At 44.5% G+C, this 16,430-nt stretch overlaps 1 protein-coding gene across 4 annotated transcripts in view; it reads right to left on the bottom strand.

The window, feature by feature from the left end:
* Positions 1 to 16,205, bottom strand: part of PLPPR1 (phospholipid phosphatase related 1) — a 174,987-nt gene extending 158,782 nt beyond the window's left edge. The window contains exon 1 of one of the 4 annotated variants that reach the window (XM_074953539.1): positions 16,187 to 16,205. Coding sequence is in view for 1 of the 4 variants with exons in the window: in XM_074953541.1 (XP_074809642.1) it covers positions 15,394 to 15,456 (63 nt within the window). In the remaining 3 variants the exon portion in view is untranslated. Of the gene's footprint in view, positions 1 to 15,393; positions 15,547 to 15,808; positions 15,947 to 16,186 lie in introns of those variants that run through there. The other 3 variants (XM_074953538.1, XM_074953537.1, XM_074953541.1) reach the window with 3 other exon arrangements.
* Positions 16,206 to 16,430: the final 225 nt, after the last annotated feature.

Genomic DNA, 16,430 nt, shown 5'->3' with positions numbered 1-16,430 from the left:
ACCAAAGCTTATCAATTTAGTACAATGTGGGAGGGCCTCTTAAAAAGCCATTCACATTTAGTGGTGATGTGTACAACAAAAATACCCATAAATAAATACTAAGGGTTGCACTGTGAAGGGGCCTTAGTGTAAATGAGATGAAAACATGCATGGAAATTTAAAAGTGAAATATTTCAGCAGTCCCTGGTCCAGTCCAGCTCCACTGAACTCAATGGCAATACTCCCACTGACTTCCCAGTGGAGCAGGATCAGGTCCTAAATTAATAATCATTTTCCTATGCAAGACAAAACTCATGTTCAGTGCAAATAATCATGCCTGGCTAGTAGATTCCATGCCAAATACCTGCACATACTGAGTCAAACTTTGGCTCCACTGAAGTCAATGGGAGTTTTGCCATTAACTTCAAGGGGATCAGGATCTGACAAATATTGTGCAACTATGAAAGAGATGCCACTGTAATAAAGAAAAAGCCTCAAAGCCCAGCTCCTCCGAACCATGGAAGAAACAACCTCAAAAGGCACAATGTATTATCTGAAATACCGACACTTTACGGCGATGCCTACATTTTTCAGTTTGTAATTTATTTGCGGTGTCCCTTTTTCATCCTTAGGACTTCACTGATGACCAAGAGCTATTCAAGGGCCTCTATCAGCACAGTGGAGATCCCCCTTTGGCGAGACAAAAGGTATCGTTGAAAGAAATAGAGCAACTGAGAGTCTGAGTTCCTCTGACCTCACTGCTCATCCTCTGTGAACTGGCACTGGAGGGACAGGTGAACACCATTCCCACTGGGTGAAATTCTCCCTTATGCAGAGAGGCAGCACCTGACCTATGCACTGGGCCTTTCGTTTTCTGTTTTTATTTTACTTAATTTTTCCTGGGAATTTATCAGTGTTTATTACTACGACAACAAAACCAGGTGAAAATTGGTGGGGAAAAACTATTAATATTTCTGGGTAAATATCGGTTTATTTTGGTGGATGGAAGAACAGGGGGAAAGAAGTATTCAGTCGATTGAATTCCATTCATCAAAGCATCAGCGTGGTTTGCTGCGGAACTAAAACAGAACTCAAAATACAACGCCACCGCTGAGTTTAAGAAAACAATAGAACTCTAATCCCCAAAGAAAACTTTTCATTTGAATAAACTGTTTACTGTTGTAGACTTAGAACAATTAGCCTATATTTACATGTAATAATTGGACCACACTATTTGCACTGCATACATTCAACTTCATCCTTTTCGCCTGTTTTTGTTTTTTTTTTAAACTTTCAAATACTTCGAGGTCTGAAACATATTCTGATACAGATTTTTGTTTCGTGTGTCAGATCTTTTAACCATTATCTGCTAACAGCTTGAAATATGTATGTGGTGGGCGTGAGATTCATCAGTACGTTCAGAACTTGCGTGCGGGCCGGTTTGTTTATTGTGTGCATCTTCTAGACTAATACACAGCCTGACTTCAACAGGCAGCTTTGTGTGTACACACAGACTACTGTGTTGTCGTAATACATACATCTCATGCCATGCATTGTATTTTCTTAATAAAACACGTTATTTTTCTATATTTGAATGATGGAAAAGTAGGGTGAAAATCATGAAAAAAATGAATTCTACTTTTTGTAAAACCCGGGATTTTTCGGAAGAAATCAGTTTAAACTGAAAACAAAGGGACTCACCTAATTGGGAGTTGGTTGTTGTTTTTCCCAGGAAGCCCAAGCAGTTCAGGGCTGTGAACGGCTTGGACTGTCTGGGGGGGAAAAAAACCAAACAGAAGAGAAAAGTGCTGAAAAATGTGAGCGCTCATTCTGCCACTCCCGTAGGCAGAGATTCTGCAGAACTGGCTCCTCTTCCCCTCAGACCTAAAGGAGAGCCCTGCATAGCTCCAGAGCTTGTCTCTTTGACTAACAGAAGTTGGCCCAATGAAGGGTATTACCTCATCCACCTGGTCTCTCCTCTTCCCTCAGTTCAGCAGCAGAGATCTCCCCATAAGAAAACTGCTGGAAGCTTTGAACCAGATCAAAAAGCAAACCATTTTAGAAAGCCAGTTCCAGGCTGCTGCTAAAAAGGTGGAAGCTACTGTGGGGAGCTCAAGCAACAGTGCTCCTCAGCTGCTCGATTCTGCAATTACCGCCAGGCGTATCTTTACTAACTCCTGTGCATAGTCCAGATTGATTTTTCTACCTCCTTTAGCAACTGTTTGCAGAATCAGGCCCCAAGGCCACATTAACAGTAAATGAAAAAAAGAAAGCGGCAAGACTGGCAAGAGATCAAATGAATTAAAAAGACTCGAATGAAAAAGGGAATGTGGTCAGCACTTATAACAATTAGAGAACCAAATCAGATCTACAAATCTTACGCATCTTCCAGATTCAGGTGGGGAGCAAATGGATGGATCTTGGGGAAAACAAAATCCTGGCTCTGCTGGGTCTGATTGTTAAGGATAATCCTGGGGACTACATGTTGGAAGTAGGATTTTGTGAAAAAGAAGAAACTGAAAAGGTGACAGTGGGGCAGAGGATTCTGAAATTGTCTTTCTGATTCTTGGTGCAGGAAAATCATGTGATTTTTTTTCTTTGAAATAAAAATCCAGGGACAACATTAATTCTTTCCCTGACTGAACCCCGGAACTCAGCAAAGATGGAAAATGTCACATGCAGTAGAGAAGGATGTAACTGACAGAGGGGATTCCATGCATTTCCATATCTGGCTAAGCCCTGGGAGATAAACAAGGCTGGTTTGTTCTGGCTTGAGTTCTTCGTGCTTCTGAAGATTTTTGATGAGAAAGAAGAAGACTGAACACAGCAGGCTAGAGTGTCCTTTTAGCTCATCCCTGTGTTAGGGACAGTGTGGCCCTGCCCTGCGACAGGGCAGGCCTGGTGAGGGATGAAGCAGATCCCGAAAACCCCATAGCAAGAAGATGAGCAGGTTGCACCATCCTGAAGGCCAGGCTGGAGCAGCACCAAAGTCATGGCCTCACGTCATCCCTTCTATCTCCCCCCAAATCCTGAGCAGCCATGGAAGGCCCAGTCATAATCTCTCTTTCCAGATACTTAAATAGCCCTCATCACCACAATAGCTCAGTGTCTTGGCCCCCATTCTGAAACTGAGTCATTGTGGAAGATGAATCTGACCAGTGTATTTTTCTCTCTGTAGCTCGAGGCATGCTCTGCTTAGGACCCACATTGTTCTGTTTTCTCTTCTCTAATTAATACACAATTTACTGTCCCTCACTCATTCGCCTGCCCTTCCACTCACAGTCCACAGACGTCATTCCGCCTTTCCTGTTTCTCTTGTTGTACGCTCTATCATAATAGGGATCTCTGTTACTCCTGTTTCTATTATTTGTGCCAACTAATGTCCTATTATGAAGACAATAAGACAGAGTTAATTCTACTAGCAATAAGTACATTGTATTCTACCGTGTAATGATTAACTGCTCCTCTTTAGAATAGAAATCTGAGGGGATGGCAGCTTTTAAACGATAGTTTTGCGTTATTTCAGAATACATTAAATTTTAAATAGCATGTTGTATGAAACAACTGTAAATAGCGTGCCTGTTCTCTACCAGCTCCAGAGTAAATTCAACACTAGATCTAAGCTAATAGGGTTTACATGGCATTTAAAAGGTACACAGACCTCTGCGCAGGGATGAAATCCACATATCGGTCTTAAATGGGATTTAAAGGTAGATACACCCAGGGGTAAATTCACAATTTGATATTAAATGCATCTCTGCCCATACAATTATTCAGCTTCTTAGACAATTTCTGTTCCCAAAGAGATCACATTTTTATTGCTTCTGATGTTTTTCATCCCTGTCTACAGTCTTTAGAACTGAGTACGGAATAATTTATCCAGTAACCAACTTTTGTTGACCTCGCTGATGGACGAGCATGTCATTGGATATTTGAAGCCATCTTGCTGAGTTATATGCCCAAGAATCCAATGATCAGATTAAGTCATCTTTAAGGATGCTGAGATACATCCATCAGAGTGAACCCAGTGGCAGAAGCAGGCTCAATTATATAAACAGAGGGGGGCGGGAGGGGAGACATTTTAAGATAAATGAAACCTGACTATTATAAAGGGATGGGAAACACTAATAACATAAGAAAACATCAGTTATCTAAGAAAATCTTCCTCACTGTCAGGGTAGTTAAGCACTGAAATAAACTGCCTAGGGACGTTGTGGAATCTCCATCACTGAAGGTTTTAAGAGCAGGTTAGACAAACACCTGCCAGGGATGGTCTAGATCAGCAGTTCTCAAACTTTAGCAAACCGAGGACCCCCCCTCAGCCCTTGCCACACCCCCTTCCCCAAGGCCATACCCCTGCCCTGCCCTTCTTCGAGGCCCCGCCTACACTCACTCTATCCACCCTTCCCCACCTTCACTCACTTTCAGCAGGCTGGGGCAGGGAGTTTGGGTGCAGTAGGGGGTTGAAGGGTGTGAGCTCTGGGAGGGAGTTTGGGTATGGGACGGGGTGAGGGGTGCGAGCTCCAGGAGGGAGGGAGTTTGGGTGCACATCCCTCTGGCAGCGGCTCCTAGGCAGGAGGGGTGGGGCAGTTCCCAGCCAATGGGAGCTGCGGAGTCAGCGCTCGGGGCAGGGGCAACACACAGAGACCTCCTGCCCGCCCCCATCCCCCAGGGCCTAAAGGACATGCCGGCCGCTTCCAAGAGTGGCATGGAGCCGGAGCAGGTACAAAGCCTGCCTTCACCATTCTGCACTGCCAGACTTTTAGCGTGCAGGAGGCGCTGGGAGGGAGGGGGAGGAGTTGATCAGTGGGGCCCGCGAAACCCCTGGGGTACCCTCAGAGACCCCCAATGGTCCACGGTCCCCAGTTTGAGAAACCTTGGTCTAGATAGTACTTAGTCCTGACTTGAGTGCAGAGAACTGGACTAGGAGACCTCTCGAGGTCTCTTCTAGTCCTACAGTTCAATGATATTACTGGTTTCAGAGTAGCAGCCATGTTAGTCTGTATCCGCAAAAAGAAAAGGAGTACTTGTGGCACCTTAGAGACTAACAAACAAATTTATTTGAGCATAAGCTTTCGCGAGCTGTAGCTCACAAAAGCTTATGCTCAAATAAATTTGTTAGTCTCTAAGGTGCCACAAGTCCTCCTTTTCTTTTTATGATATTACTGAAACAAATAAGGGCATGTTAAGCAAGGAAAGTTCTGAACAATGAACTCATTAAAAAAAACAAACCACCCTGTCCCCCAGCGGGATCAGCATTAGTCAAATAGAAATGTTAATTAAAAACTAACAGTTAGGATGAGCTTTAAACATACACAATCAATTCTCAAAATATTTAACAAACAAAGCCCCAATTTAATCAAAAATACTATTACTGATAAGTTGACAAAGCCAAGCCGGGCCTGGGATGCCAACAGTATAAAGCTCTCAATTTAGCAGCTGCATATCATCTTCACTCTATTTTACTATGAATTAAGCTTATTTATGCTCCTTCCTCAGCCTTCGATCTTACCCTGGAATTTCACAGCACCCCAAGGGACAGAGATGGAACATAAGGACAAAGGCCCGTCTATGGAAGATGGCAGCTTACCTGCATTAATGTGTTCAGGTGCTGCCAGCAAGACAGACTGACTCACCGCTCAGCACAAATGTTTTCTAAGGCAGCTTGTCAGTTCATGCCCTCCTAGGCCCAACTCTGCTAACTAAACTGAGGTATGTTGACATGCGTCTAGCCTTGGCCACCGATAAATAATATAAATCTCAAAGTCCTGTCAGGAAATATTCAAAATCAGATCATTAAACTGCCTTATGCCCTTATGAAGAAAACACACCACATATTGTGCTCACACCCTCCACAAAGTCATTTTGTCTCACCTGAAATGGAACACAAAGCACTCGTCATTTGATAAATAATGAAGTAGGCAGTGTAATTAATTTTTCTGGATGTTCTGTAAGTGCTTACCAGGCTGCATGAGATTATTGAATGGGATCCTGCTACAAATGGGTTAGCTGATCCCATAATGGCTTTTTTCCACCCCTTCTTCATAAAACACACTGTCAATATTGCTTCCAAAAAGATGGGGTTTAGACTGGGTGGGCTACTCTTAGCTGCAGATCTTTATATACTGAAAAATGCAGATTTACGAGGCAGTACATGCACATCTATCAATGCTGGGAACACACCAGTAAGCCTAAAGCCTTTTGCCCATGTTTTGTGAATAAACATAGCATGAGCTATAGAGGGACAGTAATTCATAGATCCATTGATTCATCGATTCCAAAATTGGAAGGGACCATTGTGAGCCAGTCTGATGTAATATGTACTTGGGTTTGTCATTCTGGCATGGCTGACATGCATTTTCAAGATTGTACTGCTGGGGAAAATGAGCTCCAATGTTTCTAGGAACGGTGCTCCCTGCTAAAAATCAAACATTCAGTTCAAAAGCCTCTGGGTAATGGCAGAATAGTCACTAACACACAGCTCTATGCTCTATTCCCATATGTAACAAGTTCTATGCACATGATACGCAACCATTATAATCTTTTGGAGGGATTGCATTTGTCCATCATCCATTTCCTACTCATTCAGCTGCTTCTCTGTTGATCCCCAAGTTGCCTGCTTCCCTTTCTGCTAAGAGAAGAAAATGTACCAGTAGAAGTTAGCAGTGTGACTGAAGCGTCATGCAACCTGGCAGGCAATAACAAATGGTCTTGATGAGTTCTATATCACTACATTTTCACTAGACACGCGAGACCACCTAGAAAGACCTGAGCATGGAACTTCAGCTAATGAAAATACAGTTTTGAGCAGTCTGGGGCTGAAAATCTTTTGGAGTTTCAGTTTTTTGTGGAAAATGAACATTTTCCATGGGGAAGGGGAGGGGGAACCACAAAAACCAACAACAACAAAACCATTTCCCAACCAGATCTATTCAAAATTGCCTTTGCCTTGTTGTGAATGAAGAACTAGTATGGGATCTCCCTCCAACTCCTTCTGCAGGGAAACTCTTTTCCCTGCTGAAACCCAGTGCACTGCCAATATGTAACAGACATATTTCATACATCTTGGCCAGATGATGTAAGTTCTGTACAATTCATTTTCAGTATCCCTGAATTGAACCTAATGATAGACTGTGGGTAGGCTCAGGTGCTGTATTAGATATGTGTATGACATCTGTCCTAAGTTGGGTTGGCAGGATAGATGCATGTGGCCATAAGCCGTTTCTCAATAAAGAATGATCAAGTCTGAGTGGGACATCAGATCTCTCGTTCACTTTCCTTTCAACTGCCTGTGCCCTTATCTAATATTAGATGTCAGAAGTTTTCCTCTTTATTTCTCAAATACATGGGTCACTGGCTTCACGTATTGTGTGAGCATGAGAGCAGAAGCAGAAGTACTGAATTTGGCTACCTTATATGCGTGATGGCCTATCTTTCTGCTGTGACAATGCTTGTGACGACTCCCTGCCACTGAACCTTTCGGAGGTGTCACAGTTGCCACGTGGGTGCAGTCGCCAACCCACAACCTACTGGGAATGCTGGAGGTGCTGCGGACTCCTGCTATGAGCTCCTTCGCGTCTGGTGTTTGGTCCTTAACACACTCTCTGACACTGCAGCCACAAGGCTGAGACAGATGCAGGTGATAGCTCCCCGAATCTTACTCAGAGTGGTTGTGGCAAATAGACTCAAGGCACACGGTAGGGCAGATATAGGCTACCGCCGTTTTGTTTGCCTTAGCTAAGGCCTGAGGAAGCTGTGGCTTTCCTGAATTGTGCTTTTATCCTGTTGATCTCCGAAGAGACGTCGATAATCATGAAAACCCATTGCGGGCAGGTAAACTGTATGTTGGCACATCTCCTCGTGCCTCTTTAAATAAAATTAAATGCATGCTCAAGATGCCAGAGGTGTAATGATGCAAGATTGTGAAACTTCAGCAGTTTGTGACTTACACTTCCACAGCGGAGACCTGTACTTCCCTAGGGTAAAGACAGTGCCAGAATGATACCGTTAGAGACTAGTGTCTTTTGATCCAGAAGCTCAAGTACAGTATGAACAGCAGCAGTAAATAATTCCCCGCCCTACTCAGATCTGTCTCAGCCTGGTCCTTGAAGAAACAGCTCTGAGGATGAAAGGCTGCACAGTTCATAGATTCCGAGATAAGAAGGGATCATCTAGTCTGACCTCCTGCGTAACACAGGGCATTGAACTTCCCTGAAATAATTCCTTTAGAAAACCGTCCAATCTTGATTTAAAAATTGACAGTGATCAGCTTTATGCAAAACCAGCCCCTGACTTCTCTGCCATGAAAGGTGCCAACTAATGGCAAGTTTTATGATGCAGATATCTGTCTACTAGCACCTGAAACCATTAACTCATACTGTACTGGTGACTCAACACCAATTAGATGTTCACTTGCAGTTCTTGGCAACCTGGTCCTCATTCCAACTGGTGCCCAAGAGTAGAAAGACTCTGTAGCTTATTAAAAATCTCGATCTGTCTTAGAAACCCCCTGCGGCACATTAGGAAGATGTGCAATTGGCCTCGTTCAAAATGTGCACATATATTTCCTGCTCTGCCTGCAGAATTCTGAGCACTTACATTGAAAAAAAGAAATAGAGCAGGGAGGAATTCATCAATGGTAAAATGCCCAGAAATGCCAACAGATGTGATTCTTATAATGAAGCAAATGGCACCTGTTTTGCTTTGCATTATGGTGATCTTAGAGTGACTGAATTTTTCACACTTTCCTCTATTACGCTTACACTTTTGCTTGATGAAGTTGGCATCGTATTTTATGAGTTGGCACAAGTCCAGTTTAACAGGTAGGAATGAGTAGAAGCATGCCAGAGAACCAGCATTAGGTTTGATCTGTTGGCGACCAGATTCCTGCAGGAGAATATCAGAACAGCTTCTCTAACTGTTTTTGTGCAGATATGCTATTCCTACTCCAGGTCAATTCTGGATTACGTTTAAAAACGGCAAACACGTCTTGCCCCACTGAATCTGATCGGTGGTTTGCAAGGAAGAAAAGATGTATTGTGTTATGATGAGTCTCCATCCCGCTACCTCTCCTCTCCTTCCCCATAAACAGCTCTCCATCGGAGTCCCCAGAAATCCTGGCATACATAATTTTATAAAACCCAGCCAAATTTCCTACTGAATACCTGAGCCAGCTTCAAAAGAGAGAGCTATAATTTCCCTTTAGTTTAAACTTTGCAGGACGCCCATGTATAATGAATGGAGAAGAGGGTCTCAACAAGTAGAAAAATCAGTTACTGTACAAGATACAAAATGCAAATAGAAAAGCAATTACTAAACAAGTAGAATAAATTATTGTACTTGTGGAAAACAAATGTACTTCATCTTGTTTTCTGTGAATATGTTGCAAATGTGGGTGACAGAAGCATGCAGTGGAATGTGAATGGGATGCAATTGCCATCAGATCTGGTTTAATTTATCTGAACTCAGGGTCGCTGGACCAGAATTCTGACTTTATTTAGCTCACTGGTGTCTCACAGTGATAATTAAAAAAATAATCCCAAGAAAGAAACACCTTTGAATTGTAATTGCAGTGGTAGGATCTCAGTGAAGTTACTGAACATGGCCCCACTTAGACCAGCTGCTCTGGGTGGGCAGGAGCCTGAGCCCATGCAGAGTCCCCTTGATTCAGTGGGGCTTCAAGCGGGCATAAACATTTGCTCACATGGAATCGCTTGCAGGAACCATCATGGATGAAATTCAGCCCAGTGCAGAGTCTAGCACAAGGCTTATGCATCACCTAAGCCTCACTCAAAATAGGGTTAGATGGGACTGACGTGGCACATGGACCTCGTGATGAGTCTAATCACCTATTTTTTTAAATGACCAAATTCTTGTCAGTGTATTGCACTCCAGCCCTCTTGTGTTTGTCATTTTACTCTAGGAGTTTGGCAAACTGTATCTTGCCAGTAATAACAGGTGCCACTAATATTTCTCCTCTGTGGGAGATCTTTCTGAGCAAGGCCTGCAGGAATTGGTCCTCAGATGTTTTCTTTGCTTGTTACATCGTTGCAAAGAGGAAACAAAGATTGAAAGAGATGTCTTAAATCTGAAGGGTTATTCAAACAACTCTTTTGAAACAATGTAGGAAGAACAGCAGTTTAGCCGCCCTGCCTGTTGTAAGTAAAAGTGACATCTAAAAACAAACAGAAACCTTTCTTTTAGTCCAAAGAAATCATGGTTAACTTTTATCAAAAATATAAAAAGAGACATAAACCTTGCAGACACCATTCTATTTGTCAGTGCTGGTGTGAATTGCAAGGTCTTGCATTTATTCCACTTCTTGGGCCCCTAGAGAGGGTGTGTTAGATAGCTGATTAGAACGTTTGTGCATGGGGGTCTGCCTGGAAGCTACTAGGAGACAGAATAATGATGGAGCACTAAGCTTGTGGGATAACTGATCAAACCTCTGTCTATTACATTTTGTTCTCTCCCCCTTTCCAGCTAATTATAACTTCAATCACTTCTTCTGTATTATTTTTAATGTAACCCAAAGGATCTCAGCTGTACATGACAAATCAGAAACAATAATAAGATGCCCTACATATTGCACTAGCAAAGCTCCATACTTTTAAATATAAATATGCCTATTGGTGTAAGCCCCATTTGAATAAAGAACATTACCTTGTCTCTCGGGGGAAGCACTGGAAGATGGGATAAATATAAGGCATGTATTTGTGAAAAATAAAAGCTACATACACATTTCAGAATATCACAAGAACCTGAGTGTTTTCCCCCTCCAATGGATGTGCGTTGCTGCACTTCATTATCATAGACGTCTGGGGAAGCCCCAAGCAAAAGGTTCAATCTTGCATTTTCATGGAGGCATAGGGTGCATTGAAATATGCCTAAATGTAGCCTATATCGTTATGCTGGGTAGGAGGAGATGCCAAGGAGTGGGCCAATTAAAACAGGGACTGATTCCAGTTTACACAGAGGCTGTTTTGCATCACTCTACCCATGGAAAACAGCCTTAGGATACGCACTTTAAGGATTCCAAAAGGGAATCAATAGATGAATATTTGGGGGAATGGTACCTATTAACTGATAAGCAACCCAAACAATCCTTCCGAGAAACGAGTGATGGAGGGCCAAGTCTTTTAAGCCTTACTCACACGAATTAACATCCTACCGGTGTGACTCTAGATCATTCATGGGAATAAGAGTTGCAGGATCAAAACATTTAACTGAAAACTCTCTCACACACACACAAACAAATGTATAAAATCTTCAGAACTAGTACAGCGGTAGTTTCAGCAATGTTCTGAAGGCAAGATATTGGAGGGGGACGCAGCGCACGTTTACGATAAATGCTGTTGCACTCCAGGGCTAATCAAAGACAATGAACATACTCTATAAAACATGTAAATACGAATATGTACAGAATATATACACAAGTTGTTGCACCAGTTTCACATTGAAGCAATAATACATGCAACATTTAAAAAATGCAAAAAAATCCCCCCAAAATGGATAGTCATAAAAAGATATTGAAGTCAAAGGGAGTTTTGGACATGCAACGAATACAGGACTGAGTCCACAGATATTGTACAGTATTCATATCCGGATTCTACAGTCCTTGCACAGGCAAAACCCCCATTAGAGTCAATGAAAGCTTTACCTATGCCTAGACTTCAATACTGGGTTTACAGAACACAGAATGTAGACAGATAGAGAGCCAGGTCCTGCAAGTAACTGAACACCCTGTTTCCATTGAATTCACCATGAGATACAATGGGCCAAATTCTAAAAGGAGCTAAGCATGGGTCTCCCATCAAAGTAAATGGGACAAATCTTGGACTCACTCCTCATTGAATCACATGGGACTTTTACCTGAATAAGGACTGAATAAAAACAGAGCAAGAGGACTTCAAGATTTGACCCAAGAGAAGTTGAACGTCCTCTCACCTTTTAGGAGATGACCACCTTGTTCTCACACTACACAACACCACTGACTTCATTAGGGTTGCATGACTATAAATGAGAATAGAATTTAATTCTCTTCAGAGTAACTCTTGACATAACCCAGAAGAGGGAAGCTCAAGTGCTTTATAATGTCACCAAAATCTCAGAATTTTTCCTTGTTTTATTGCTGTTATTCTCAAAAAAATGGTATGGTCCTTAGGGGGAAAAAATAAGTATAATCTTGAAGGTATTTCCCTTGAAAAACATTATCTCACAGAAAAAGCAATGTGGACTCTCTATCCTCCTCTGCTGGATTTTGAAAGGTATTTGCTTCCCTTCCCTTCCCTCTCTCCTGTGCCCCAAACTTTCTCTCAGTAGAAAATGAAATCAGAACCGATCTCCAAATTTAATAAACTAAGATTCTATTCCGATGGCAAAGTAAGAAATGCTGACTTTTAAAATGCACATTTTAGAAACCAATTCTAACCATTACTAATGTGCTTCCTGAATACTTCCTGTACATTCATAGGTGAAATACAGCATGACTGTTTGTAAACAAAAATTAACTATATGCAATTGATTAATTTTTGCACACTACTTTAAGAGCCCAATTCTTCAGTTTTGTGCAAGAGGACCCTTACATCTCTCAGAGCCCCACTAGGGTCAATGGACTCAATGTGAGGATCCAATCCTGTGGGAACAGTGCAAGATTGGGCCCATAGAGTGCTATAAAATTGCTAAATATTATTATCGTTATTGCTATTTTATTAGTTACACAAGAAAACTCATGAAAACCAGACTTTTGTAACTGGGAAATCTCTAACAAGGGGAATATCTAAACTAAAAAAAATTCTACTTGATTCTGTAACAACATCACAGCTTGTTGTTATGGAAATCCTGGAGATTTCACAAAATTCCACATCCAGACTCTTGCTGCTGGATGAAATAGGAAGGAGGAGAAAAAGAGCTGTGAGACAGAAATTTGTTTAAAAAAAATCTTGGATGACTAGCAAAGCTAGCAAAGAAAATCAGGGAATAATACATGAAAAGCTAACAGAGTTATGGTGTGATTAAATGTATTTTTAAAGCCCTCCTTCTCTTAGCATGGAAGTTCCTCTTTGACTGATCTCCCAACTCATTTCTAAATATTTCCTAACTGCCACAGAGAAACTGCATCAGACCTTTACAGAAGATAGCACACTCCAGCCCCCTTTCTGCCTAGACGGCAGTGCTGGACAGCCTGTCAGGCAGAGCCATGTGCAGTCTGTCTGTCCAATGCAACCATCCCTAAGATCTGCACCAGGACCCCATACTCTGCTGTGTAGGACCAGGGCACAATTATATCCACCAAAAGTATTTCTAAAGCACCCATCCAGTGGGACTTGCACACCATTCCCTAAAGTTAGAAGGAAATAATTTCCCTCAAGGAGGAGAGGTGAAAAAAATCCCATCTATCCCCACACAGAGTGAAGGTTCTTACAAAAACAACAAGGAGTCCGGTGGCACCTTAAAGACTAACAGAGTTATTTGGGCATAAGCTTTCGTGGGTAAAAAACTCACTTCTTCAGATGCATGGAGGTTTTTACAATGTCCAGGGCCCAGTTCTGTAGTCCCTCCACATTAAAGCCAATGAGAGTTTTGGCTATGCAAGAGATGCAGAATCAGGTCCATTGTGACACGTGGAGTGAATGTTGAACACAGGATTTAGGATGGTGGCGGTCTCTGTTTTGACATTTATTTTTGAGGATTTGGGTTATCCATTATATACTGCCTCAATGTGTGGTATGTTTCAACATGTGAAACAGACATATGTTGCAAGGGAACAACCTGGGAAGAAACAGGTGCGGGAATACAGGAACAGAAACACGGCATCCACTGCTCACATGCACTTCCCTTCCTCTCTTTGGGTCATTGATGTGAATCCCAAATCCGCCCCTTCTCTTCTGAAGAAGGTAACCCACTTCTTTTCCTTCCACTACAGGAGCCAGGTAGTTTCTTCCCATCATCAGAAGTATTCCCTTCACACGTTGTCCCATTTAAAAGAGAGATTGGGCCAGAGGCTCAGCAGATGTCAACCGGAATAGTTCCATTCCAGTCAGTAGCATGACATCGATTCACACCAGCTGAGGATCTGGCTTTATGCATTGAAACATTTTCTATGGACAGGGCACTACCATGGTTCCCAAGGAGGAAAACATCTTGGGGGTTCATCTCTACACATGCAGGTATTTACATTCCGTAGGAGCCACTCCCTTATCAAAATGTGTTGTCTTCACAGGCATCTTAAAGATATGGAAGAAATGTTTATCAGCTCGCTTTTCCTATTGATACTCACAGAAGTAGAAGGCAAAGATAAGGAAAACAGCAGCCCTGTCCTCAGTCAAGTGGGGAAAGTGTCCCCTGTATATGCCACACTCTCACACATACCCTTCCATCGTAAGAATAAAGACGCAGTCAGCACCAGCTCATTTTGCCTCTTGGGGAGACTCCAGCTCCTTTCATCTCCTGAGGTTGATTTCAACATGCCTCGCAATAACTCATCGTTCATGCCCATTAGTGACCCGAGTGTCACCTCGGCTGTTTGTGGTACATGCACAGAAAGAGCAACCATCAAAACAACAACACCCCTTCCCCACCCCCTGCTCTTCTGTTGAATACAGCACACAGGTCACTTTTTAATCTGCTGGTGAGGCATAAGATGGAGCCCCTGGGGGCTGTGACGGAGCAGCAGGGAGTGGAGTGTCATGTCCCAGCTGCATATGTGAATCCCCTCAGCTCATCAAAATACAGCCCAATGTCTACTCGAGAAAGCAATCCACCCACACAGATCTTAACGCGGAGAGAGAGGGAGCCACATGTATCAGCAGCACGGGGCTGCAAACATATATACACAGAGAAACAACAGACCCATAAACACACAAAGAAATACACAAATACACACATGCATCTAGCCTGTCTCACTGCTGGTGTCGCTCCCATTATACCTCCCCCCCCCCACACACACACACGGAGTAACACAAACAGACCCACAACACACACACACACACACAGAGTGAGACACACAAAGAAATATACATGCAAAGGCAACCAAGATACACCCCCCCACACACACACAGCCACAGAGAGAGAGAACTAGCCATGGCAAATATTTACAGGCATGCAGATCCACACTCCCATATCCACACCCACACCAACCAACCCTTCTGTGTCCTTCCAGAGCCAGCCCCAGAATCACCCCACACCCAGCGGCCGAGCCCCCTTTGTCCCCACATGAAAGGGAATACAAAAATTAAAAGTTTGCTGCTGCCAAAGCAGGTGGGGGCTGCACCCTGTCAGCTGAGGAATTAAAGGAACCCCCCCATCCTTCTCCCCCAAATCTGCCTCCAGACACCTCCTCCCCCAGCCAACCCCTCCCAGCGGCCCCCTAGCAGCCCGGATCCCTGCAAAAGGAGCCCCCAGCCCCTGACTCACCTCCAGCGCAGCCTCCCCTCGGTCTCTTTCTTTGCGGGGCTGTCCAGCTAGGAGCAGCGGCATCCAGGCAGCCTGCTGCCCGCCGCCCCGCTCCCCAGCCAAGGCATGGTGACCGCGGGGCGCCTGGGAGGGCCGGCCCGCGGGCCGGGCTGGGGGGGCGCTACGGGGGCGATCCCGCCTCCTGCTCCTCCTGCTGCTGCCGCGGCTGCTGCCCGAGGGCCAGGCTCCGCTGTTTGTTGAGCACCAGGACCAGCCGGGCAGGAGCGCGCAGGCGCAGGGGAGGGGACCCGGGGCTTTCCACCTCCCGAGCCCGGGGCGACCCTGGGCGGAGAGCGGGGGGCTGGCTGCCTCCCGCCCCGCCGCGCCGAGCCTGGCTCCCCGGGCGCCCGCCCGGCCGGTCCGCCTTCCCGCTCACCTGTCTCCCGGAGCAGGATCTTCCCTGTGCCTGGCGGGCAGCCCGGGAGAACCGCCAGGGGACCCCTCGCTGCGGCTTTCCCCTGCAAACTCGCGGGGCCCCGCTCGCAGCGTGCGACACCCAGCCCGGGGCGGCGGCGGCGCCCAGCCTCCGCTCTCTGCCCTTTTCCTGGCGCGGCAAGCCCAGGGGGGCTGGGGCTATGACCTGCCAAGCCGAGGGGTGCCAGGCCCCCGCCCTGGCAAGCCCCCGGCACAATCTCAGCACTGGGTCCTGGGCTAAATCCCGGCGACCGCTAGGCTTGGCCAAATGCGACGTCGATTGTTTTTCCTTTTCACAGATCGTATCGATGTTTGGTTTTAAGCAGTTTCACACACTCACCCGATTTTTATCGATGTATATGTTCACAGTTGTGGGACGTTGGCGGGGGGGGAGGGGGGGAAGAGGCATCAGACAATGCAGAAGGGTCAGACAATAACGATCCCATAACAGTTGAGCTGCAAAAAGTGTTAACTGTGACAATGCAGTGTCAACGTCACATGTCAAAAGATACCAAGGCAATAGCCTTAAATCAAACTCTAAATTCTCAAACAGCATTGGGCTCTGAGCAGGGGGGTGGACTAGA

This window comes from Natator depressus, chromosome 5 (assembly GCF_965152275.1).
Source record: "Natator depressus isolate rNatDep1 chromosome 5, rNatDep2.hap1, whole genome shotgun sequence".
Classification (NCBI taxonomy): domain Eukaryota; kingdom Metazoa; phylum Chordata; order Testudines; family Cheloniidae; genus Natator; species Natator depressus.
The sequence above is the reverse complement of the archived record's forward strand: the minus strand, read 5'-3'. Positions and strand labels throughout refer to the sequence as shown.